This window comes from Labrus bergylta, chromosome 16 (assembly GCF_963930695.1).
Source record: "Labrus bergylta chromosome 16, fLabBer1.1, whole genome shotgun sequence".
In the NCBI taxonomy this organism is placed as follows: domain Eukaryota; kingdom Metazoa; phylum Chordata; class Actinopteri; order Labriformes; family Labridae; genus Labrus; species Labrus bergylta.
This window is the reverse complement of record NC_089210.1, coordinates 1297703-1321575: the sequence shown is the minus strand read 5'-3', so window position 1 is coordinate 1321575 and position 23873 is coordinate 1297703. Positions and strand designations below refer to the sequence as shown.

At 42.3% G+C, this 23873-nt stretch overlaps 3 protein-coding genes and 1 pseudogene across 7 annotated transcripts; all 4 read right to left on the bottom strand.

Moving 5' to 3' along the window:
• Positions 1-575: 575 nt before the first annotated feature.
• On the bottom strand, positions 576-6146 carry gcat (glycine C-acetyltransferase). The gene is made up of 9 exons (XM_020658917.3): positions 5857-6146; positions 3736-3866; positions 3527-3628; positions 3162-3308; positions 2240-2394; positions 1972-2054; positions 1368-1539; positions 1053-1174; positions 576-928 (listed from the first exon to the last, which is right to left on the bottom strand). Exons 1-9 carry the CDS (start codon positions 6074-6076, stop codon positions 777-779), a joined length of 1284 nt encoding a protein of 427 aa, XP_020514573.1. The 5' UTR covers positions 6077-6146; the 3' UTR covers positions 576-776.
• A 571-nt stretch (positions 6147-6717) lies between these two features.
• Positions 6718-16781, bottom strand: tom1 (target of myb1 membrane trafficking protein). 5 transcript variants are annotated; one of them, XM_020626137.3, is made up of 16 exons: positions 15689-16781; positions 14853-14937; positions 14672-14750; positions 14009-14158; positions 13730-13864; positions 12974-13108; positions 12044-12160; positions 11723-11856; positions 11259-11301; positions 11025-11151; positions 10883-10946; positions 9866-9935; positions 8888-8953; positions 8393-8455; positions 7755-7794; positions 6718-7471 (listed from the first exon to the last, which is right to left on the bottom strand). In XM_020626137.3, exons 1-16 carry the CDS (start codon positions 15738-15740, stop codon positions 7377-7379), a joined length of 1455 nt encoding a protein of 484 aa, XP_020481793.2. In that variant the 5' UTR covers positions 15741-16781; the 3' UTR covers positions 6718-7376. The 5 variants fall into 5 exon arrangements, with proteins under 5 accessions (XP_020481793.2, XP_020481794.2, XP_020514577.2 ...); XM_020626138.3 differs by having other exon boundaries at positions 11723-11853; XM_020658921.3 differs by lacking the exon at positions 8888-8953.
• A 135-nt stretch (positions 16782-16916) lies between these two features.
• On the bottom strand, positions 16917-22421 carry zgc:171844 (uncharacterized protein LOC100151763 homolog). The gene is made up of 6 exons (XM_020658923.3): positions 21696-22421; positions 20023-20143; positions 18755-18828; positions 18552-18666; positions 18383-18453; positions 16917-18132 (listed from the first exon to the last, which is right to left on the bottom strand). The coding sequence occupies exons 1-6, from the start codon at positions 21772-21774 to the stop codon at positions 18014-18016; spliced, it is 579 nt and encodes a 192-aa protein (XP_020514579.2). The 5' UTR covers positions 21775-22421; the 3' UTR covers positions 16917-18013.
• A 436-nt stretch (positions 22422-22857) lies between these two features.
• Positions 22858-23873, bottom strand: part of LOC136183035 (phosphoinositide 3-kinase regulatory subunit 5-like) — a 9176-nt pseudogene continuing 8160 nt past the window's right edge.

The following is a 23873-nucleotide window of genomic DNA, read 5'->3' as shown; positions in this document are numbered from 1 at the left end:
CTGTATCCAAAAGCGACCTGAATCCGGTTTTTTTTTGCTCCTGTGACTCGGGTCAGACTGTGAACAAAACATTTTAAATAAGGCCTGGATCAGACTCCTGTGGGAATCCACATTTGAAAGCGGCCCAAATCTGATTTGAAATTTCAGATTCCATGTGACGTGTGCTGTTCACACTGTCATAAAAAACATCAGATCTGAGTCACATAGGAGCAAGAGTATGTCCAGACCGTCCAGACCTTTTTAACTGGGGTGACCACGGACTTAAGCAGAGGAGGCAAAAGACGGAAAGGATGGAAACATTTAGCAAAGTTGCAGTATCAAGAAAAAACTTCCTTTAAGAGGCAGAAACCTCGGGGCAAAACCCGACTCATGAACAGCAGTCGACCAAAACTGTGCAGGGTTTGAAAAATGGGATAGAGGACGATACAGGAAGATGCTTGCCTTAACTTTAATCAGAATTTCCCCCAAAGCATGACGCTGAAATCTGCTGAACAAATAAATGAGCAGAAAATCTGAAATGTTATCCTTCATCTCAAATATAAACGTCCCTTTTTTCTTCAAATACAAACATCAACACTTGTTAACAAACGTGTTTTATTCAGCTAAGCAGCACACTAAATTAACATGACATAATTTGACCTACAAAGTTTAGCTGATGTTTCCATCAGAAGCGTTCACGGCGTCGAGTTTCAGGCAACAGGCGTGCACGAGCGAGCGTTCACCAGGGTTCAGTATTTCATACTGAAAGCAGAAGAACTCATCGTCCTCTCTCTCTCTCAGGAGACGACTCCGTGTTTTCTGCCCGTCTGGATGAAAGCGTCGACGCAGTGGTCGATGTCTTCGTCTGTGTGGGCGGCGGAAATCTGAACGCGGATTCTGGCTTTGCCCTTTGGGACGACTGGGAAGGAGAATCCGATCACGTACACGCCTGAGGAGGGAGAAGAGGCGTTATAGGTTATATATTTCCTGCTGTGGTCGAGATGATTCACACACATCAAACATTCACAGTCTGACTCCGCTCCGTCTCGGCAGAGGAGCTGAAAAGATCTCACCGAGCTTCAACATGTCATCGGCCATCAGAGAGGCGAGCCGGGCGTCACCGAGCATCACGGGACAGATCGGGTGAGCTGAGCCTGAGATGGTGAAACCGGCCTGCGTCATCTTGTTTCTGAACCTGAGAGACAAACAGGAAATTAAAAAAACACCTTCAAACATACAGAAGGAAAACAGGCCAATCACATCAGGCGGTTTCTTCTGTGAGAGGAAAATAAAGCAGCGGACGATGTGAGAATAAAAACGATGGACCCTGCTGACGTGATGTCATGATTATGTATAGTTTTTACAAATGAACAAAAAGAGTCGCTGACCTCATGGTTTTGGCCGTCATGCTCTGTGCGATGGCGTTGGAGGCGAGCAGCAGGTCCACGGCTTGGGTGGCACAGCCCACCACGGGAGGGGGGAGGGAGTTAGAGAACAGGTACGGTCTCGAGCGCTGCCTCAGCAGGTCGATGAGCGGCTTCGGGCCGACTGTGTAACCGCCTACAAGACAAAAGTGTAACTTTAAGAAAACAGATTTGAGCTGAATCAGAAACGTCTCATGTTTTAATATCATACGAGCCTGTGTTAGACTTAAAGTTAACGTTGGGGAATTTGTGTGTTTATTTTCTGGCATGGAGTTAAAAGAGTTGATCAGCATTTATTTGTTTTATTTCATTCAAACAAACAATAAAGTTAAGAAAACAAACAAACATAAAATCTCAAATTTTGAATGAAAAGGAGCAGAAAGAAGACTAATCTTTTAATATCTGCCCCTCTTTCACAAAGCATTCATTAAAACAAAACAAAACACTTCATTCAAAGTATCACTCTCACAAGTCTGAATCTAAAGTATAAAGCTGCAACCCCTCTTCTTAAAATTTACAGACACTTTCAGGAGCTTCTGTGTGAGAGTCAGATGAGATGGAGACGTACCAGCGGCTCCTCCCAGAGCTTTTCCCAGGGTGGAGTTAACGATGTGAACTCGGTCCATCACTCCCAGGAGCTCGTCTGTCCCTCTGAAATAAGAAACAGGAAGCAGCTTCATCAGTCTATCTCATCGTCATGGTAACAGAGAGACCTTAAGGTTGTTGAAAAAGTGGTTGTACTTTGGCGACATCTAGTGGTCAACAACAATAAAAAGGAAAATCATATTAATAAAGTGCTATTTTTGTGTCTTCAGCTTCATAACAGTCCCACCCACCTGCCCCGGGGTCCCAGGAAGCCGGTGGCGTGGCACTCGTCTATAAACACCATGGCTCCGTACTGTTCAGCCAGGTCACAGATTCCCGTTAGAGGAGCCACGTCTCCGTCCATCGAGAAGACGCCATCAGTCACGACGAGGCGCATACGAGACGACTGAGGAGACAAAAAAAAACAAGAGTCACATGATCGTCCAATCAATTCTGACCCCGTCACCTCGGGGGGGAAATGACTTTTTGATGCACGAGATGACCTCTTCTGATTCTCTTCATTAAACACGGAGCGCCTCAGATGAAGTGGAGAGCATTCATCATGATGGTTAAAACGTCTGATCAATAAGCGTTCACAATGACAAGAACGGCAGATTCATCACAGGGAAAAAAACGATACTCTCATTTTTTGGGCGATCACAATCGATGTTTTACCGACTGAAACTGAATCCATCCATCCATTTTCTTCACCTTATCTGAGGTCGGGTCGCAGTGGGAGCAGGTGAACTCGGACTAACCTCACCCCAGCAACATTTTCCAGATCCTCCTGGTGGATTCTGAGGCGTTCCCAGGTCAGACGGGATATATGATCCCTCCAAACTCTGGATCTACTCTGGGGTCTCTCCAAAGGGAGGCGTCCAGGAGGATCCTAATCAGATGCTCGATCATCCTTGACTCCTTGCTCCTTTGGATGTGAAGCAGGTCTACTCTGAGCTCCTCTTCCTCTCTCTAAGGCTGAAACTGCAGCTAGGAGATTTTGATCAGCTTTACTTCCCAGGCTCATCAAGCAGAGCGCTTTGAAACCACAACGTTCTTCTGACTGTTTTAAGTGAGGAGACAAACTCTTCACGACTTAATTTAATGCCAAACTGTCGAGGCTGCAAAAAAAAAAAAAAGAAGACATTTGAAAGTGGCCCTCTCTCTCACACACACCTGAGACTCTTTGAGTTTCTTCTCCAGGTCTCCGAGGTCCATGTGTTTGTAGCGCAGCCTCTTCGCTCGGCACAGACGGATCCCATCGATGATGGAGGCGTGGTTCAGCTCGTCAGACAAAACGGCGTCGTCCGGGCCCAGTAACACCTGATTCAAGAGGAATGTAAGACTCAATTTATGGTCACCAGATTTTTAAACTTTGATACCATTCTAGTGAAAATCAAACCGCATCGATAGCCGTTTGTATACCATGGCAACAAAAATATAAGTTGTAGGTCGCTGTCACATACAGAGTTCGGTGGACTCGGTGTGATTCAGGGTCGAAGATGCAACATTTTCTTTTGGTTCAGTTTGCTTTGACGTACCTCGAACAGTCCGGCGTTGGCATCAAAACAGCTCGCATAGAGGATGCAGTCCTCTCTCTCATGAAACTGAGCTAACTTCTGCTCCAGATTCTTGTGTAGATCCTAAAACCACAGAGTGACAGCAGAGAAACAGACGTGCTTATGTGGCCATCAGGGTGTTAATGTTCTGATTATTATTATCAGATTTAATTTATTATAAACGATCTAACCTGTGTGCCACAGATGAATCTGACAGAGCTCAGTCCAGCGCCGTACGCTTTCAGAGCATCGATCCCCGCCTGCACCACGTCCGGATGACTCGACAGTCCGAGGTAGTTGTTAGCACAGAAATTTAATATCCCTGAGAGAGAGAGAGAGAGAGAGAGAGAGAGAGAGAGAGAGAGAGAGAGATCAGAAAACAGCAAGTGTTTGAGTGTGTCACATCACACTCTCTTTCTGATACATCTTTTTGTCTGCTAAAAATTAAAACAACATGTAGAACAAAAAGTGACAATGCCTGGGATTATAGCGTCGCCATTCAGCGAATAAAAACAAAGTCACTTTCACACATGAGAGGTCACGTCCTGAAGTCAAAGGGCCGTTCATCCTGCAGAGTAAACACAACACAGACTCTCTGCAGGACGGCAAACAGCTGCTGCTGCTGGCACCACCAAATAACAGAGGTGTCTATATGAATCATTTTTCTTTGCTTTGAAATACACTTTTTTATTTATTATAAACTAATAATGTTATTACCAAATCAGGATTTGTTCTTTATAGAAACTCTGGACATAACATTGCAGATCTCTTCCACGTCTCTGTAAGTTTGGGAAACATCCTGAAGGTCTCAGGGGAAACAGACTCTGACATCCTGAAGATTTTCATGGTTGTGAGTAAAAAAATAGAGATTTCTAAAACCAGCAAAATAGAGCAGGAAGGTCATTCAAATGAAAATAAATCAATAAATGAAGTTATAGAATTGATGTTAATGCAGTTAAAGCAACACATAGATAGATAGATAGACAGTAGCAGGTTACAAAGACGTACATCACATGAAACATTTGTTACAAATTATCCACAACCCCCCCCCCCCCCATACATATATATTAACCTGAAAAAAAGATTTAAAGAATACCTCTAGATGAATCAAACTTAAACTGTGCAATTAAAAATTGATTTATACAACAAATGTTCATAACCCGGCCAGGGATAAAAATATATGTGAGATTTAAACAAGAAGCTAAAAACAGTTGAGGAAATAAATCTGTAATTAGACCTGAATATAAAAAATAAAAAAAGTGTTGACCTTCTGAAGTTGTGTTGTTTATATATGTACAGCAATGTTTAAAAAGAAAATAGTGCAAAATTATCAAAAAACAGACATTAAATAACAGGCAGTGCAAACATTAAATTAAAGGTGTTATGTAAGTAAGTGAGGTGATCATTAAAGTGTTTAACTAGAGGCTGACTCTTGAGACAGCTGGGCAGATGGGAAAATGGAAAAAGGAAGATTTAGTCCAAGTGTGTGCTGCTTTCCCCCTGCCATGACCGTGAGCTGTTTACAGGAAGTAAATAAGACAATAAACTATGTTGAAAGACACAAAAAAGGTTAAAAAAAAAATGTTTTAAATTGAAATACAATCCTCCCAGCTCGTGTCCTCCAGTAACCTTTCATGAGAGTAAACTGTAGTTTAGTCAGAACAAGAAATCAGAGTGTCAGAGCGACAACAGACAAACAAACAAACAAACAAACAGACAAACAAACAGACAGACAGACAGACAGACAGACAAACAGACAGACAGACAGACAAACAGACAAACAAACAGACAGACAGACAGACAGACAGACAGACAAACAGACAAACAGACAGACAGACAGACAGACAGACAAACAGACAGACAGACAGACAAACAGACAAACAAACAGACAGACAGACAGACAGACAGACAGACAGACAAACAGACAGACAGACAGACAGACAGACAAACAGACAGACAGACAGACAAACAGACAGACAGACAAACAGACAGACAGACAGACAAACAGACAAACAGACAGACAGACAGACAGACAGACAAACAGACAAACAGACAGACAGACAGACAAACAGACAGACAGACAGACAGACAGACAGACAAACAGACAAACAGACAGACAGACAGACAAACAGACAGACAGACAGACAGACAAACAAACAAACAAACAAACAAACAAACAAAGCGACTTCAACTTTATTTTATGTATTGGTTATAGTGCGTGGTGCGTTCACGGACCGCCAGCTGACATTATAGTTACAGTATTAGATAACGGCTGTTACCGTGAAGTTACCGTGAAGTTACCGTGAACTCACCGCTCTGACTGCCGTCCACGGTGATCTGCGGTCCCTGCTTCGACGTGATGATCCGCTCCGCTTTCCACGTCCCCGCCGCTCGGATCCCGTCCAGCTCGCTCTCCAGCACCGCTCTGGCTTCAGCGACGGCGGCGTAGCTCCGGTTCAGAGCCGGGGCCGAGGACCGGAGGACGCCCCGGAGCGGTTTCACCAAACTCCGGGCAGCTTTACCGAGAGACATGACCGTTAAACCGTTTAACCGTAACGCTGTCAAACGTGGACGACCTCTCTCAACGTAAAAAGACTAGAGACGGGGCGGGGCTACGTCATGTAACATGTGTAGGCGTGTGTGTGTGTGACGGACCAATCAGATTAAAGAGAGTTTGCCAGTTGGCTTTTTTTGTCCAATCAGGATCCAGGACTGTATTTACCCCCTGGTTCAGACGGAGCAGCAACATGTTGCCTTAAATAAACTTCACTATCAACGGCTTTAAACTTTTCTTTAGTTTGAAGAGACTTCGCGAAATAATACAGGAACACGTTTTGTGTTTAAATATGACATTTTAACCAAACTACACACAAACTCTCTGACCCTTTTTACCCTCTAAGAGCTTCACAACTTTGTATTTGTCAATTGATTGGGTAAACTACGGAAGCCCGAAGAGGACATGCACCCAGATGTACTGATGAATGTACACTTTTTACATCAAAAAATGCTTTTTAGATTTGTAAAATAATTTGCCGTTTCTGTGATGCATTTTGATAACCTCTGTTTTGTTAAGTAAAAGCTGTATAATTATACATGATGGGAAAATCAGAGTTACAGGCAGAATTCAAACAGTCAGTCAGTGAAGATGAGAAATAAACAGACAAGCCGTAGAGTACCTGCAAAGCCATTTATTTGATAACTTTAAGAAATCTTAACGCTCAGCTTAGAATAACAAAAAGACAAATGTACGGGTAAACGCTTCAGTTTAATCTACGACAGCCGTCTGTGACGACCTTCCTGATAAACTTTAAGTAAGACACCAGAGGAGGAGGATGGAGTCAGAAAAAAAACATCCAGTTTTCTTTTACATCAAACTATTCCATTACGTAATGATCTCCTCTTACATACAACTTTACAGTGTGTGCTACGTCCACAGGGGTTTTTCTTCCATTCACATATTTGACATTATTTATATTACAGCTTTATTATACATCATCTATTTAACAAAATAAGTAACAATATCCTTCAACAGCAGGAATGTAACCTTAGAAAATGTGCAAATGTTTGCATTCAACACATAGACAAACCCTTATAACAATGTAAGCTAAAAACACCGCTCGCCTTGAGCGAGGAACATTATTTATCAGTTTAAAAAACGCCCCCCCCCCCCCCCCCCCCACCGGGTAAATAGCAGTAACTATGACAACCTCCCTCAGACGTGGGTTACATCCCCCACATCAAATGTGCCATCGAACCATTTCTTTAAAAGGAATCTCCACGTCTCAGCCGGCGCTTCATGAGTGCTGTTAGTGTGGCGGGTTAAAAGTGCAGTTTAAGACTCGGAGTGGTCGTTTTCCTGCGAGGCGGCGCTCAGCGACGGCAGGCGTTCAGCTGCTTTGGCTCTTCCTGCCAAGAACTTGTCGAACTCTGCAGGAGGAGAAACGCTGGATTAGATGAGACGACATGTGATCAAATAAGTATGTAAATAAATAAGTATTGTAAAATGTGAAGATAACATCAACTGAAGCTGACTTAACGCTCGTCCTCTCACATTAAGCTCCTGAGCTTTGGCTCTTCATCAAAACTATCTCACACACTTCACACAAAATACACAAGTTTAACTAAAAGAAACAAAGATAATACCGTACAAACTCATTTAAAGGCAGGCTTGGTAATTTTAGAAAACTGGTGTGATTTTAAAGACTCTCACCTTCACTGGTCACACCGTCTGAATCTTCAAAGTCGTCAAACTGTGTCAGAAACAGAAAATAGCAGAACATGTTTTAAATTCATGTACAAACACTTTTTGCAGATAAAAAGCACTTTTATTAAAAGGCCGTTCCTCTCTGTGAGGATTATAAAAACATTTCATAGTTTAGTCTGATAAATGTGACACGTGTTAATGAATAATAGACGGGCATGCAGACATGTGCAAACACATCAGCTAAGAAGGGTGTAGCTAAAGTACCAGATCAATTCAGAGTTTGACCTCATGATGGCGCTACACTACACCTTAAATAATCACCAAGTATCTTGATGGAAACATGAATTTATGGAACCAAATTTCTTGCTATCAGATGGTTGGCAAAATAATAGACAGACAAAACAACTGACAGAGTTACAGCCAATGGATGACTTAGAACAGTGACCATCAACTGGCGGCCTGCGGGACACATGCGGCCCCCCAACTTGCTTTAGGTGACACCAACGTCGGGCTGATGTGCGAGCTTATTTTTAAAGTTTGAATTATCCAGTGAATCAAAACGTGAACAGAAAAAGAGCGGAGTAACTAAATGGTTAAGTTACACATTTAGATCGTTTTCTTGTTTTAGTAATCCAATCATTTACCTCATCGTCCAGCTCGAGCCATTGCTCAATATCATCCATAACGTTGGACTGGTTGATAGGAATCTGAGAAAGGAAGCAGAGCATCAGGATAATCAGTGTCAGGAAATATAGAGATAGATCACTTTTATGAAGATGGAAGAAAGCTACCAAACCACTAAGACAAAAGAAAACCAAAAAAAGAGCTACATGTCGGGAAGCAAGGCAAGACCGGTATGACAACTATGAGGTATATCAGGACGGTGCAACCCAAACATTGTCATGCTCAGAATGGAGACAGGCAAGAACTGAGAAACATCCAGTTGTCTTCAAAATGTTTAAAAGCATGCAAAGCACAATGTCCTCAAACATCAAACCCAAAAATGATGACCCAAACAAAAGAGACCCACGCCATAGGACGTTTTAAATCTGCATCTGCATCTTCATGACAAAACCAAGAGACACAAGGAGTGGAGAGGTGAAATCATGTCAAACCAGATTCAGGACACACACACCCACCATTCCCCTTTTAATCATCCAATCTAACTTTGGTGAGGAGCTGCAGGTGGAGGCTGGGCTGCCATCCTTCATGCACAGACAGAGATTTGAATAAGGAGGAAAAACAGTTACTGAGACAAAGAAAGATAAACATACCCTCAACCAAAGACATTTTAGAAGTTTACAAGTCTGTATTTATTCATGGCAGAAACATATGTTCAGTAAAAACTCTTTCCCTTTGTCAATCAGCTCCCATAACTAAGCTCCAACATCGAGCAAATACAAGCAATAAGTGCAGCTACACCTCAATCTACCTTCTTTAAAAGTACGTTTATATTTTAAAATTAATTATACTTCTATCTCCCAGTGTTATTGGAAATTTTATTTTTTTACCTTTGCATGTGCTAGAATTTGACTTTGATATCGTGCTGCATCCATCCATCTGCAGTAAGCTGACTAACCATTCATCCATCTAAATAACAATCCAACTATCCATTCATCCAACTATCACTCCATCCAACTGACTTACCACTCTTTCATCCATCAATTCAATTACCCATCCATCCACCCAACTATCCATCCATTCATCTTCCATCAATCCATCCTCCAAACTAGCAATCCAAAAATCCCTCCATCCATTCAACATCTACCCATCCAGCAATCGATCCATCCTTCCAACTTTCCCTCTATCTAACCATTTCTTCATCCAACGGTCCATTCATTCATTCATCCTCCCAACTATCTATCCATATATACCAGCAGCCATCTTTTCATTGAGATTATCTGATATACAAAAAACCTCAGAATCTTTGACTTGGTCGGTGTAAGTGCAACGACTCAAATCGATCCGGGTTTTTGATGCAACAACACAGAAACTTATTTTACTAAAGAAGCCATTTCTACACTTAACTTTTGTACTGTTCCACATTCACTTTATAGACAACAAGAAGCCAAAAGATAAATCAGTTAAATCATATTCAGCCAGAATCCAAGGCATACCTTTCCAGGGTTTTGTAGTCTGATGTTCTGAGCCTGAGCCAGGCCGTCCACTGCCGCTTCACTCTGCTCGCTGAAACACCAGATTTGAACTTTGGTTAGCTGCCATGTAAGTGAAAAAAATCTGTTGACAAACTGTGAAATCTTGGCAATTCTTAAGGGAATTTAGGAGGAATACGTTTGAGTTAAACTCCAAAACAATTATTAAGGACCTCTACCAAAGAGCTCTCGGACTGTTTTTGTAATATTGTGATACATTAAAAAAATGCAGAACAACTTTTCTTTTATTTCAGTAGAACCCTTTTAAATCTGATGTATCCCTACAGGTGAATGTTGATGCTCTTATCAACAAAATGTTCTAAAATAAGTCAAATAATGTGACTCTACTGGTTTCATTAAAGTGGATAATCAGTCTATGCTCCTGTAGTATGATATCAACCTCATTTTTAAAATGGGTTGTCTGCGATCTTGGGGAAATTAACTCCACTACCCACAATTCTAGAGTAGTACAGCGATGTCTCTGATTGGTGGAGCCCGCTGTTACCTTGGAAATGTTGACCCCCGTTGCAAACCTCGGCTGTCGGCTGCTACCACTGATGTTCAACTCAAACTACAATACATGTAGATAAATGTAGAAAGAAGGTGTGTGTATGCTGAACTATCGTTTGTCGGGTCTCGTTGGAATCGCAATGGATTGTGGGATGCGTAGTTCCTTTCCAGCCGAAATAAATGATGTACACAGTCTTGTACTTTTGCCTTTTTTCTTTTTGTCCAATGTTTTCTTTGGAGCCCAATTAAATGTTTTATAGTCGTGAGAGTTCAGATGGCTGGTTGACTCGGCTCCAGGAATAAAAATATGGAAATCGGATTTTCTGAAATGGAGGATTTGAATAAGGAAATCTACTTCTGGAACCAGAGCCGCTGAAGAAGAGGGCAGTCTCTGTTGAGCTCTATTGGAACCTCTTTAGAAACCAATAACATGTCTTAAAGCTCTTGCTATGGTTCCAAGACTTTTTGTACCTTAGTCGTTGTTGGGTTGGTATGTTCATCTTCTGAGATAAAGTGTCATCGGATTCACTTGTACCTGCAAGAAAAGGAAAACACGTGTAGAGGCATGCATACACTGTACATTAACGATAGTGACAAAGACTAGAACACTTACAAAGTCTCGCCATCTGACTGGACAAACTGTCCGATTTCGAGTGGCTGAGCGAGCTGTTGTTGGACATCGATGCAACACCGGACTCGCCTGTCAAATCCTCATCTAACAGGTTGACGTAGTTGTGGCTCTGAGAGAAAACAACAATCATTAAAAAAAACATGATTTATTATTATGCATGAGAAGCTTTAAAGAAGAATAAAAAACTAAGTCAAAAGTTGTAGCCATGTTCTTTACCTTCTGTGCTGTGTCTTGACCGTTTGTTATTCTTTTCTCAAACCTGTTAACATTAGAACGAGATTAGACGTATGCTTTCATTTTGTATTTTTTTTGTACACCTAAAAAAGGACAATACAAAAAGCGTCCCCTCCTCTCTAGAGTGGATGCTCACTCAGGTCACCATGTGGTGGACTCTGAAGCTTCAGTGTTTATCCAGCTCTGCATGGGTCTGTAAACCTTTCTGTGTTCTAACCTCTCTCCATTTTTCAAAAGCATCTCCAATATTGATCCTAGTTTGAGCACGTTTCTGCTCGTGGAGCTTATTAGAAACATGCAGAGGCTTTTTAGGTCGGGTATGATTTCAGTCACAACAGATCTTACCTATTAGACCTTTAATCACATCTTAACGAATGCATTAACACTGACAGACCAAGTGGACATATTTGAATTTTTAATAAGATAGTATAATAATGATAATGGACCTTTGGTAGCGGGTAAAGGTGGTGTTCATCTCATCGTTAGTCGCCAGCAGCTCTTCAATCAGCTTCTCCTCGCTGAGTCTGGGGACGATCTTCACTATCCTCTCCTGCATTTCCTTACAAACTGCGTATAACTGCTAATGACACAACCGGACAAAGAATGTGTGGGTGGGGGAGATGAGGGGCCAGATGCAGCACAGAATGTATACAATACGAGATCAGTTAAGGGCAACACACTGACACTACATATGAACGATTGGGGAGGACTTTCATGGGTGGATAATGTCACATTTTCAAAAACCTGAGTCTGTTTTTTGTTTGTACCTCCAGCAGCTCCATGTCTGCTTGTTTTACTGTAACCGGATCCAGCTGACTCATCATGTCTGACATCATGGTCAGGTTGGTTCGAACCACTCCCAGCTCTGCTTTCAGGGTTTTAACCTGGAACGTCAAAAATGAAGTCTGAGTAAACACAGATTCACTTCAGAATCAAACATCGATTTAAAAGCTTCAAATAGAAGAAGTTATGAAACCGTAATTTATCCCACATGAAGACTACTTCTTCATTTTTATCCATCAGCTTTTTAAAGCTAACTACTTTTACTAACTAGTCCTGAGCTTAATGTTTAACTAACTCTACTCTTTACTTATTAGCCTACTTAACTACTGTTAATCCATTAGCTTCTTTAAGCTAACCATTGTTTACTGTCAATCCTAAGCTTATTAAACTACTACTTATCCATTAGCTTGTTGTGGCTAACCACTTCTAACCGTTTAATAATTAGCTTCTAATATTTCCTACTGTTAATCAATTAGCTTCTTTATGCTAACTAGTTCTACCGTTTATTCATTAGCTTACTGTTGTTTAGCTATTAGCTTGTTAGGCTAACTACTCCTACTGTTTATCCAATTAGCTTATTTTAGCTAACTGCTGTTTATCCATTAGCCTACATTAAGTTAACTTCTTATTGTTACTTCATTAGCATCTTTTAGCTAACTTGTTCTACTACATAATTTTTAGCTTGATCGTTTTACATTTTACGTTTACATTTACATTCAACGCTTATTCTTTTAGCAAACTTTGTTAAGTGTTAATCCATAACTTTTGATTCACCTATTCATATTCTACAATCATTTTTAGTTGACTAGTAGTTTAACACTTTTTATAACTATTTCGAATGCTTATTGAACCGTTGTAGGCCACATAGAAACAGGAATAACTTGCAGTTTAAGGACTAAAACGTCACATTTCACCTGGCTGGGAGTGAAGGCATGGGATCCCTCTAAGGCCAGTTTGAGCTCAGAAGTTGCTGGTGAGATGATTGGAGGTTTGGAGGACAGGAGCCCAGCAGGTAGAGTAGTTACAACAGGCCCGTTTGCAGACACAGTCTGGAGCGCAAAGATGCAGAAATGACCCCAAAGAGAAAGATGAAAAGAAGAACCCAAACACCAGCGGAGAAACACCAGCCATGCTTGAAGCTGCTTTTTTAAGACACCACTGCTATTAATCATTTTAATTTCCCATTTCAATTAATTTTAAGAATCTAAGAATCTTGACCAGCGAACATGTTTTGACTTTCATGTGACTAAGCTATTTGTATTACCTGGGGACCTCTGATCATTTGTCACAATTGCGGAGGACGTTTTAGAGGTCACATATTATTTACGACACTCTTCTCCATGTTCCTCTAACTCTAACATGTGTCTCTAGTCTACAAACCCCCCAATGATGAGAAAAGTCCATCCTCTCCGTCTTCTGCCTGCTCCACTTTTCAGAAAATGTGTGCTCAAACAGGCCGTTTGGATTTTCCCTTCATGACATCACAAAGGGCAGTAGCCCCTCCCCCAGGTGGGTGACACTCCCACAGCTCAATATATGACTCATAGGGTGTGACTGCACCGCATCAAACACTGACATTGGGTTTAATTCCAAATCACCAGAGGTCCTCAGGCAATCCTGTTCAAACAAGATGTTGAACACTTTGTAACCGCCTGTTCTTACTAACTTACTGGCTTTTGGGCTTGGACCGGTGTGTAACCGTCCAGTTCTGTCATGGGGAACTCCAGTCCTTTCCTCCGCAGGTCTTCATACACGGACACCACACCCGTCAGGTCAGGTGAGCTGCGGAATGCATCGGCCCACGCCTTAACCAGAGAAAACCAGAGATTATTCACAGCCTGCAGTTCAACAACGTGACAACAATAAGACTGAAATAAATAAAGCAACACCCTGATTTATGTCTCCGTGCAGCCACAATGTCGTCAAACATGTACAGCAGCATTTCTCACCTGTATGATGCTGAGCACTCGGTCGTGGAGGACTAAAGGAGGGTTGTTTCTCGGGATGATCGACCGCACCAGAACTCCTTCTACAAAATCCCGTGTGGTCACCAGGATGTGAAACCTGTAGCCGCAGTTTTTCACACAGGTCTCGAGAACCTACAATCATCAAGAGAATCCACAGAAGGCTTCACTTTATATTCAAAGAATAACAAAAATAAGGACCGACAAGAAGATATAAAATGTATTTCATGAACTAAACATTACATCACAGGTCAACCTGCTCAGCCTAAAGTACGCTATTTGCAGTTGGTATTTTATAACTAATCATTTAAAGGTGACATATTCTCCTCTTCTTCTTCAGTGTAAATAAGTCTCAGAGCTCCTCAAAACATGTGTGTGAAGTTTCTTGTTCTAAATCCACTCTGATCCTGTATTTGATCATGTCTATAAACCCTTCTATTTCAGCCCTGCTCAGAACAGGCTGTTTCTGTGTCTGTACCTTTAAATATGTAAATGAGCTGTGTCTGACCACTGAAAACAACAACGTTCCCAATGTAAGGTGCCTATAGGACTTTGATTTCGGTTGCCATGGTAACATATTGAAGTGATCTGGGATCCCCGACGAGCCTCGCCGTGGATGAATGAGAGCAATGGGAGAGAAACACTCACAGTGAGCGCCAGCATGACCTCCTTGAAGTTCTTGTTTCCCACAATCCTTTTCTTTAAGGCTCTGATGGCGTCTCTGGGCCTGAAATCAACAAAACATTTTCAACAGTCAGAAAGCGTGAAACCTCCAGAGGACGCGTTTGTGCTTGATGCAGACGGATAACACACACACACACACACACACCCTTCCTCTGCGCTGTTGATCAAGTCACAGATTTCCATGTTGAGGGCCCAGTCATCTGACGGCAGGCTGGAGCCGGTCGCACTCTCTGTGGAGACATAAACAATGTAAACACTACTTAGGAGGTTTTATGAACCTGATGATACAGCACCTTACAGTCTCTATTCATGTATAAACTGAATAAAGTATTTCTCATCCTGATAAAATAATGACAGCTCTTTTTATTCTGAATCATTTTAATGTGTGACAGCTACAGATTGACGCTAGATATTCTGAATTTCCATTTTTTTTAAATTAATCAACAGGCGTAAATACATTTAATCAGATATGGAAAGAGATGAGCAGCCTATTTGGATTTGAATGCACAGTTTAATAACTCGTTTTAATAACTCTCCTTTAATTCCCATCAGAGGGTGATAACACATGAGCAGTCATTATGTCTAAATCAAGAATGTGAATGTAATTTAGGTCAGGAGGATGTCGGTCACTGATCGTCCCTCCCAGCTAATAGCAGGATAAACAGACACTGAGACAACCAATCAGATTGCACATCACGGCGGAGAAGTCCCGCCTCTGCAGGATCATTGCTTGGCGGACCTGTCACTCAAAACCACAACCCTGTAGCTCCTCTGTCAATCTTACATTTAACCCGGATTTTTCACATGAATGCAAAAACAAAAGGTAATATAAATCTCGTGCCCTGATAATCATTTTAAAATAAGAATGAAGAGAAAAACTCGCGAGATTTCAGAGTGTCGGCTGCGTGATGACTCCGCTGTAAAGGTGACTGAAGCGTTTTGCCTTTCACAAATCCTAATCCCGGTGTTTTCCCAGCTCACCGATGCGCTGTCCCACCGGCGTGCTGAACGGATTCCCCAGTAAGAAGTCCATGTCGAGGGGGGCAGCTGAGGCTCCACAGAAGCACCGACGGTCCCCGCACCGAGCCCAACGCAACAACAGATCCCGCAGAGTCCCGCACACTGCCGCTGCTCACGCAAAGTGGGGCACCAGTTGAGCTGCGTCATGCGTTAAAGGGGAAGCAGCCCTGCAGTGATCACTCTGTGGAGGTGATGAATGAAAGCGCTCCACACACAGGCAAGCCGAGTCTCTGCGCTCACAGCGAAGTGCTCTCTGATCCAATTCACATCGATTAATCAGAGAAATAAAATCATTACTGGTGCATTCTGGGAGCGTGCAGATCGAATCACTGCACGAGGACAGCCTTTTGTTATTATGAAAACTGAATTCACCGAATTTAAATTAATATTACAGGTACTGTTAGTAATGAGAGTGTTTCATAACGACACACTGTTCTCATGTTAAACCCTTAAATTATTTATTAAAGAAAAATAAAACCTGAAGATGAATTATTCGATTTTCTTGCACCAAACTGATTTTGGTGTTGTTTGGTTTCCTGCCACAAGGAGGCGCTGTTTGCTTTCTGCCTGATTCTTAACCTCCTGGTTGTTTCAGCTGATTTCTGTTTTTTTTTTAAACAACCCTCATTCAGTGTTTTTGTTGTTGTGGTTATCGTGCATCCAGCAGCTCAAAATTTACTGTAAAATAATATTAAGAATAGTTTTAGATCTTTTAAAGGGATTATTTTAGCATCTGTGGGGACTCTATCTGCAGATTTCCTCCTCTATTTCTCTCTCCTCTTCTCCTTCTTTCCTTTTTTTTTTTTACTTTTCTTCTATTTTATTTAGCTAAACTCTGGATTTGTCCTCTCCCTGTTTGGACAGAGTGGATTTAATATCCAGGAGGAAACCCCAGCAGGTCTCTCATGTAACTCTGAGTCTGAGAAGTCAAGGCTGCAAAAAGGAAAGAAACATGAAGTCTCTAATTGGCAGAGCGTGATATCACCGTTCTGTTACACGTCTCATCCAACGCTGTGAAACAAGAACGAGCAGCTTTTTTAAGCAGCGACCAATTAGAACCATTTGGCTTCAACTCGTCTCTGTTCACAGCGTGAAGCCTCCTGATTGGTGCTCACAGCCGGCAGATTAGATACAGAGGAGAGGGTTTCTGCACAGCTCTGTAAATAACCAGCTGTGACAGCCTTCATCATCTCACACACACACACACACACACACACACACACACACACACACACACACACACACACACACACACACACACACACACACACACACACACACACACACACACACACACACACACACACACTCACACACTAAATGAAAGCTCGTGTTCGGCTTCATGATTTCTGCTAAAGCTCAGAATTCTTCACACTCGAAGCTCTGTCAGGTGTTTTTAATTAACGCCATCTTTAAGTCGGCTGTATGACTCACCTGGAGTTGCAATGTGTGTGTGTGTGTGTGTGTGTGTGTGTGTGTGTGTGTGTGTGTGTGTGTGTGTGTGTGTGTGTGTGTGTGTGTGTGTGGTGAAGGCAGGCTCTGATCTGATATTTCTTCTAACTGCAGTGACAATAACACCACACACACACGGCCCCCGTGTCACCCCGTTGTCATGGCAGTGATGTCAGGTATCACTCCTGTTGTGTGTTTCAAAGACTGTACAGAAAGAAGGACGACACGACAGCTTCCCAAAAGTGAAGCCAAAACATTTGGAGCTCCCACTACCTGACTGGCTGTGGTATAGGTTATAAGCCCCGCCCCCTCCAATGTGAGTCAAACTGTCAAATCAAAACATTTTGTACAACGGGAAGAGGTGAAGAATCGTCAGGGATTGAACCCTGGACCTTCAAGTTGAGAGACATCCACTCTACCACTGAGCCACAGCCATCAAGTTGTGATTTACTGTCCTCCCTCGCCTCTCACGGTTATTGTAGTCATGCACGACTTCCACCAGACCCTTTCAAGATTTTAAATCCCAAACATCGAACATGTTTGATGTTTCTCTCTGGGCAGATCGGGACATTTGATATCGTACATTATAAACGGAGAATTAACCACGATGAGATCGAAACACTTTTATCAGACATGAAATATTTGAACTTGGAGCGACCCGTCAGCGCCGCCCTGCAGGACATGTAACACACACACACACACACACACACACACACACACACACACACACACACACACACACACACACACACACACACACACACACACACACACACACACACACACACACACACACACACACACACACACACACACACACACACACACACAGTGTCACATGACGGAGCAGGTGAGTCCACAGCAGTCTCTCATCACTGTCAGTCCAGTTTTTGTGATCAACGGCGCCGATGTCTGCTGAGATTTGGACGCCACAATTTGATCTCTGACGGCGCCTGAAACAGAAGAAAACATGGAGGACATGAAGTCAGATTTTACATTTTGGGAAATCTGTTTTTTTAATTTACGGACGCTGAGTATGAGCTAATGCTAACAGCTGATTGGCCAAGAGAAGCACAAAGACAGCAGGTGATAGGTTGAGACTGATAGCTGGATTTGTTTTGGGGGGGGGGGGGGGGGGGGTTTCCAGTGGGATCATCTGGTTTTGTTTGCTTCCTCATGCTGCAGCTTCCTGGGTAAACTCACCTTTTCCAGGTAACGTCTTTGGGAACTTGGAGTCTAAGAAGGCGGCCATTTCTCTGTCCTCCTCTCTTTCCCTGAGGAGAGAGGATGCACAGAAAACAAAAGAGGGCTTCATGTGGATCAGTTTTCATCAGGATCAGTAACTCTTCATCATGCCGAGTGTTTCTGTCACCTCAGACGTTCAAACTCCACGTCGTCCACCAGGAAGTCTCTGGTCTCCACCAGCTTGTTGATCTGCTGCAGCAGCTCGTCCTCTCGCTCCCTGTCCTCCCTCGACTTCTCTCCGTCTGCTCAGACACAAACAGCTGTTTCCTGTTCTGATTTTCACATCTGCAGGTTTAATGAAGTTTCTTTAATGTGTGTTTTTTCATTAACCTGGAATGGAGATTTGTTTCTGCAGCTCCGTCTTCAGTCTGGTGATTTCCTTGCAGAGCTGGATGTCGTCCATCCTGAGAGGAAAACAAACGACATCAGCTCCCGTCAGGTTGAGCGAGGTCATTTATAAACGCTGGTCGTCACAGAATGGTCGTTTCCTCTGTCATGTTGCAAACAAATATCAGAGAGAAAATGTTTTTAGACTCCTGACGAGAGCGAGAGCGAGAGCGAGGTCGGTGAGTTTCTCATCTGAAATAAAAATGTATTATTTGTTTATGAATCACACCTGAAAGTGTCAGAACTCACCGTCTGACTCTGATTATTCTCAAAACATCAGCGTGTGTGTGTGTCAGTGTGTGTGTGTGTGTGTGTGTGTGTGTGTGTGTGTGTGTCAGTGTGTATGTGTCGGTGAGTGTCAATGTGAGTTTCAGTGTGTCAGTGTGTGTGTGTGTGTGTGTGTGTGTGTGTGTGTGTGTGTGTGTTCTATTATGTTGGTGAATAAGAGGAAAAAGTCTCGCTCTAAAGTTTCTCTCTCTTTTCTTGTGCAGCCACATTATGTTGTTTTACGCCCTCGCTCCTTCACCTCCGTCCTCGTGTGTGAGTAACGAGGACGGTCTCCGCAGAGAAAGAGAGAAATGATTAAAAGAAAGGATGAAAAGAAGACTGTGTGTGTGTGTGTGTGTGTGTGTGTGTGTGTGCAGTCTGCAGAGACCTGAAATAACCACGCTGTTTTATTCTCTGCGCTGACGGTCACAGTTCATCATCGTTCTTCCTGATGGTTTGTTAAAGTCTTAAATATATAAATCAAGTATCTCCTCTGAAAATAACTCTGTGAGTCATGACTGTCTACAATGGGTGTAACACCCGAGTCCCACTGTCTGTGATGTTTTCAGAGTTTTCAGAGTCCTATCTTCACTTTGTTTACATCGCCCGGACGGCCGGCTGACTCCTCCCCTCGTGTATAAAAGTTGTTTAATTGAGGGACTAGAGAAAAGAAGAATAACATACTGTACTCACTGCTTAACTGTGTTTCTAGATCACGCTCATTTCAGGTAAATTTACATGCAGTGTGAAGATACCAGCATAATAAAGATCGCTAGCATTAGCATGCTAACACAACAATGCAGCGCCAGTTGTTTTGGTTTCATGCTGGAGCTCAAGGGCGACATCTGCTGGATCAAAAAATCACATGAAGCCTTTAAAGTGTCTCAGAGCAGCAAACATTTCCACTGACTCATCCTTTAAGTTAAATAAGAAGTAGATCTTACATGTATCTGAGCTCTGACTCTCTCCGTACCAGGATGTCTCGTATCCGTACGATTTTGCCCAGCTCTCCCTCGATGTCTTCGATGGTGATCGTGGAGTCGGCCATCGAAACGACGTCCTCCGCTGAAACACGCACGAGACACATTTCTAAGCACTTTGAATTGTCAGGTGTGATGAACACAGTGTCTAAAAGTCAACTGGTCAAAGGTTCCTCTCTGAACTACAGACCGCGTGTTAATCCAAAGACAAAGTCTTCAAGCTTCACTGAACAGCTGTACAGCCCCCTCCCCCTCCCCCCACCATGCAGCCTCCCACTCCTCACTGTGAGCGATGAGTCACCTAGCCAAGCTCAGATCGTCTTTTAATTACCTGACCTTGTGTGAAAAGACTTTAGGATCATCCTCTCTGAATCAGCCGCACAACAAACGAGCCGACTTCATGTATCTGACCAACAGCTAAGGCTGAGGGGAACCATTTAAAGGTGAGAGGTGTCTCACTGTGAGGTGATGCACCAGGAAGGGACTCAGGTTTTATACCCAATCAATGAGATCTTAAATTTAATGAAGGACAGCAATTCAGACCCGACATTAAACTTTCTAATGAATTCGACAAACCAACTGGAACGCTGCAACAGCTGTTTTTAACTCGTTTCAAATCAAAGTTTCAAATTCTGGTATCATGACCCTACTGGCAACAACGTTTTTTTTTTTTTTTTTTATTATTCTGACAGAACAAATCCAAATTCAACAGCCAAGTGACATTATGTGGGTTATGTTGTTGAATATGTGCTATAAAAGAAAAAGCTATAAAATGTTTTCTGTGCAATTCTTGTTAAAAAATGTTGCAAACATAAATAAAACACGCTCAATGGAAACAAACAATGGAGGACCGAGGATTGAGCCCTGAGGAACGCCACAAACTTCTCTAACATTCAACAAAATATATATTTTTTTAAACACTCAAAGTTTACTTTAATTTCCTAAGAGTGTCTAAGGATTTTTATAAGAAGAAACTGTGACTATGTGTTGCTCAATATATGGGGGGAAAACCAGTTTGATTATTTCCCGAAACAAGTTTGAATTCTTGCATGTTCGGTGGAGATATAAAGACTTTCTAGAAAGAGTAAATCATCAAAACTACAGCTGAAGTGATTACTTAATTAACAGGTTAGTTAATTAGGCAGAAAGGGAACTATTATGACAATCATTTAAAACATGTTATTTGTCTATTTTTAAAGACATGAGGACATGCTGCTTATGAGGGACAAAAACCCTGAAAACATTTTCAACACTTTTATAATGAAACCTTTTTCAAAAGGGAATAATTGTCAAGTTGTCAAGGTGTTTAAGATCTTGCACCAGACAATAAAAATCACTTTGGGACTAAACATTTAATAGATATTTCCCACTTTCTCTGTTATGTATTTTTGTAAATGAGAAATCTTAAGATGTTTAAAGTCTGATTAAAAAAACATTTTAACACATTTTTCTGCAGAAACTAAGACTGAGGTTTCACTTCATGTCTGATTGTTATTAAAGCTGCTCACTGTGGGGGTCTGCAGAAGCTTCAGATCTCTTTTTGCAAATGAGACACAACCTCTAATGTCACTAATTCATGCAGCCAGTAACATTCAAGCGTTCAGTTCAATGTAACCACCAAACACCTTCAGACTCACCTGATGTCTCCATCTCTCCGTGCACCTGTGTTCTCTCAGAGGAGCAGCACAGCTGAGAGGATTTTCTCTCTGCTTCCATGATTTAAATCCAAACTCAGCTCTGAAAATGTCAAACAAACACTTCTGAACTAGGATGCATCGACTGAGTCCACGCAGCGGGCTGCACCGAGTGAGGAGAGCAGATAGAAGATGCTGAACAGACTCTAAGAGAGGAGGAGCAGCTCTCTCTGCGCAGGCGCCACCTGCTGGCAGAGCAGCGCTATGACACCCAGAGAGACAGTTTAGTGAGACTACATGGGAAAAGATTACATTTTTAACAATGGTGGAAAAGAATAAAGATCCTGAAATTGGAACGGACAGCTGAAGAGGGACAGGAAATGTCGAGAGAAGAGAGAGAACATGAGCATGTAGCCAACCGCTAGGCTATCTGTCCCTATCTCCCTGTATGTTCTTCTTCTTCTCTCTAGTTCTTGACTAAAACAGCTTTTATACACAAGGGGAGGAGCCGGCCGTCCCGTCCATGTAAACACGGCTCTGACAACAACACAGCCAGCGGGACTCGAGCCTTCTCCCTCATTGTAGACAGTCATGACTCAGAGACACATTTACACAGGATAGACTGGATTTTGTGTTTTTAACTCGGCTGTTTTGTTTCAGACAGGAAGAGACGTGCAGATAATTTGGCCCCTAATGAAACTCATCAAGACGAACACTGAGATTCAATTTGAGACTCGAGTTTGCCGTCTTAATTTTGCTTCCTGCATTTTTCTGAGCTCAGCAATGTGGTGAAGATTTTAGTTGCAAATGTATCATCTTGTGCCCAAAACAGAAGTGGAATGAGAGACTCTTCATGAGATAAGCAGCCTGGGTGTGGTGACGTTTAGTTTGGCCTCACCTTGTGCACACGTCTTGTGTCAACATCACGTCTCTGTCGTCTGAGCTGCTGAACCAGCCTCGTGTCTCTGTGTCCGTCTTCTACCCATAATCCTCCTGCTGCTTCTGTTTGCTCGCTGCAGCCATGATTGCTCAAAAGGCTCAGGTGGCGCAGAGAGAGAGTCCATTAAGAGAGGCGGCACTTCACCTGCAGACTGACGCACAGCAGCTGAGTTCTGATGGAGAACTTATGAGCAGTAATGAGAATGAAAAATTCAGTATTTAGATTTTAATTAAACCTGAGAGGAGAAAAGAAGAGCTCTGCTACCTGAAGATACAGAGACACACTGAGAGCTCACTGAGCAGGGAGAACTCATATCAGGGTTTTTTAAACACAGACACAAATACCAGAATAAGACCCCGAGTCCACCTGGTGTTTTTTTCTGAGCGTCTTTTTAAGTTATTTTCAAAAAGTAGAGCGTTTGCAGCAGCATCTTTTTTCCTGAGCGCTCCGCTCGGTGGACACGAGGCCTTTAGAGTGAAACATTCTGCACTATATCTGTAAATCAGTTTTGCACATTGTAAATCATTGTTCTCTCCTAACTTATTGTTTGTAAACTGTCTCTTTATCATGTAATGCCTTTTTATGACGTGTGCTGCTGCCCTCTTGGCCAGGTCAGCTTCTGAAAGAGATCCTGATCTCAACAGGTTATTTACCTGGTTAAATAAAAAAAACTGAACTTTATTGAATGTTCGAGCTGCAGTGAAAACAGACACTTTCTGTGCACATCTGACTTTAATGAAACTTTTAGAATATTTCACATCAGAACTCTTTGTCGGCTGCAGAAGTCTCTGCATTTTTTTCACCTGTTTTACCGGCAACATGGCAACTCAGGTGTTTTCATATCATCACATGATATTTAACCTGATAACCTGCTGGGTTAATAAATCAAAATGAAGGAATCCGAGGAGCATCAGACAGCCTCACAGTTATTTTTACATGTCCCATGTACTGAGGCTGTAGTCATCGTCGTGGCAACTCGACCTCACTCTCTCTCCTCAGGCACTTCCTGTCTCTCTTTAGCATCCTTTATCAATAATGCAAAAATAAAAAAATAAAATAAAATGATGGTATCTGATTGGTGCATCGACTGGCATCCTCAGAGATACCTGACACCACATTTTGGGTTTTATCGAAAGCAAATATCGATACCACTATCGGTAACAGAACCATTTTGACCGCCCTCTGCTGGACAAAACTACAAACTGCAACCGTTTCCCTGACAAAGATTGTTTTCTGCAGCT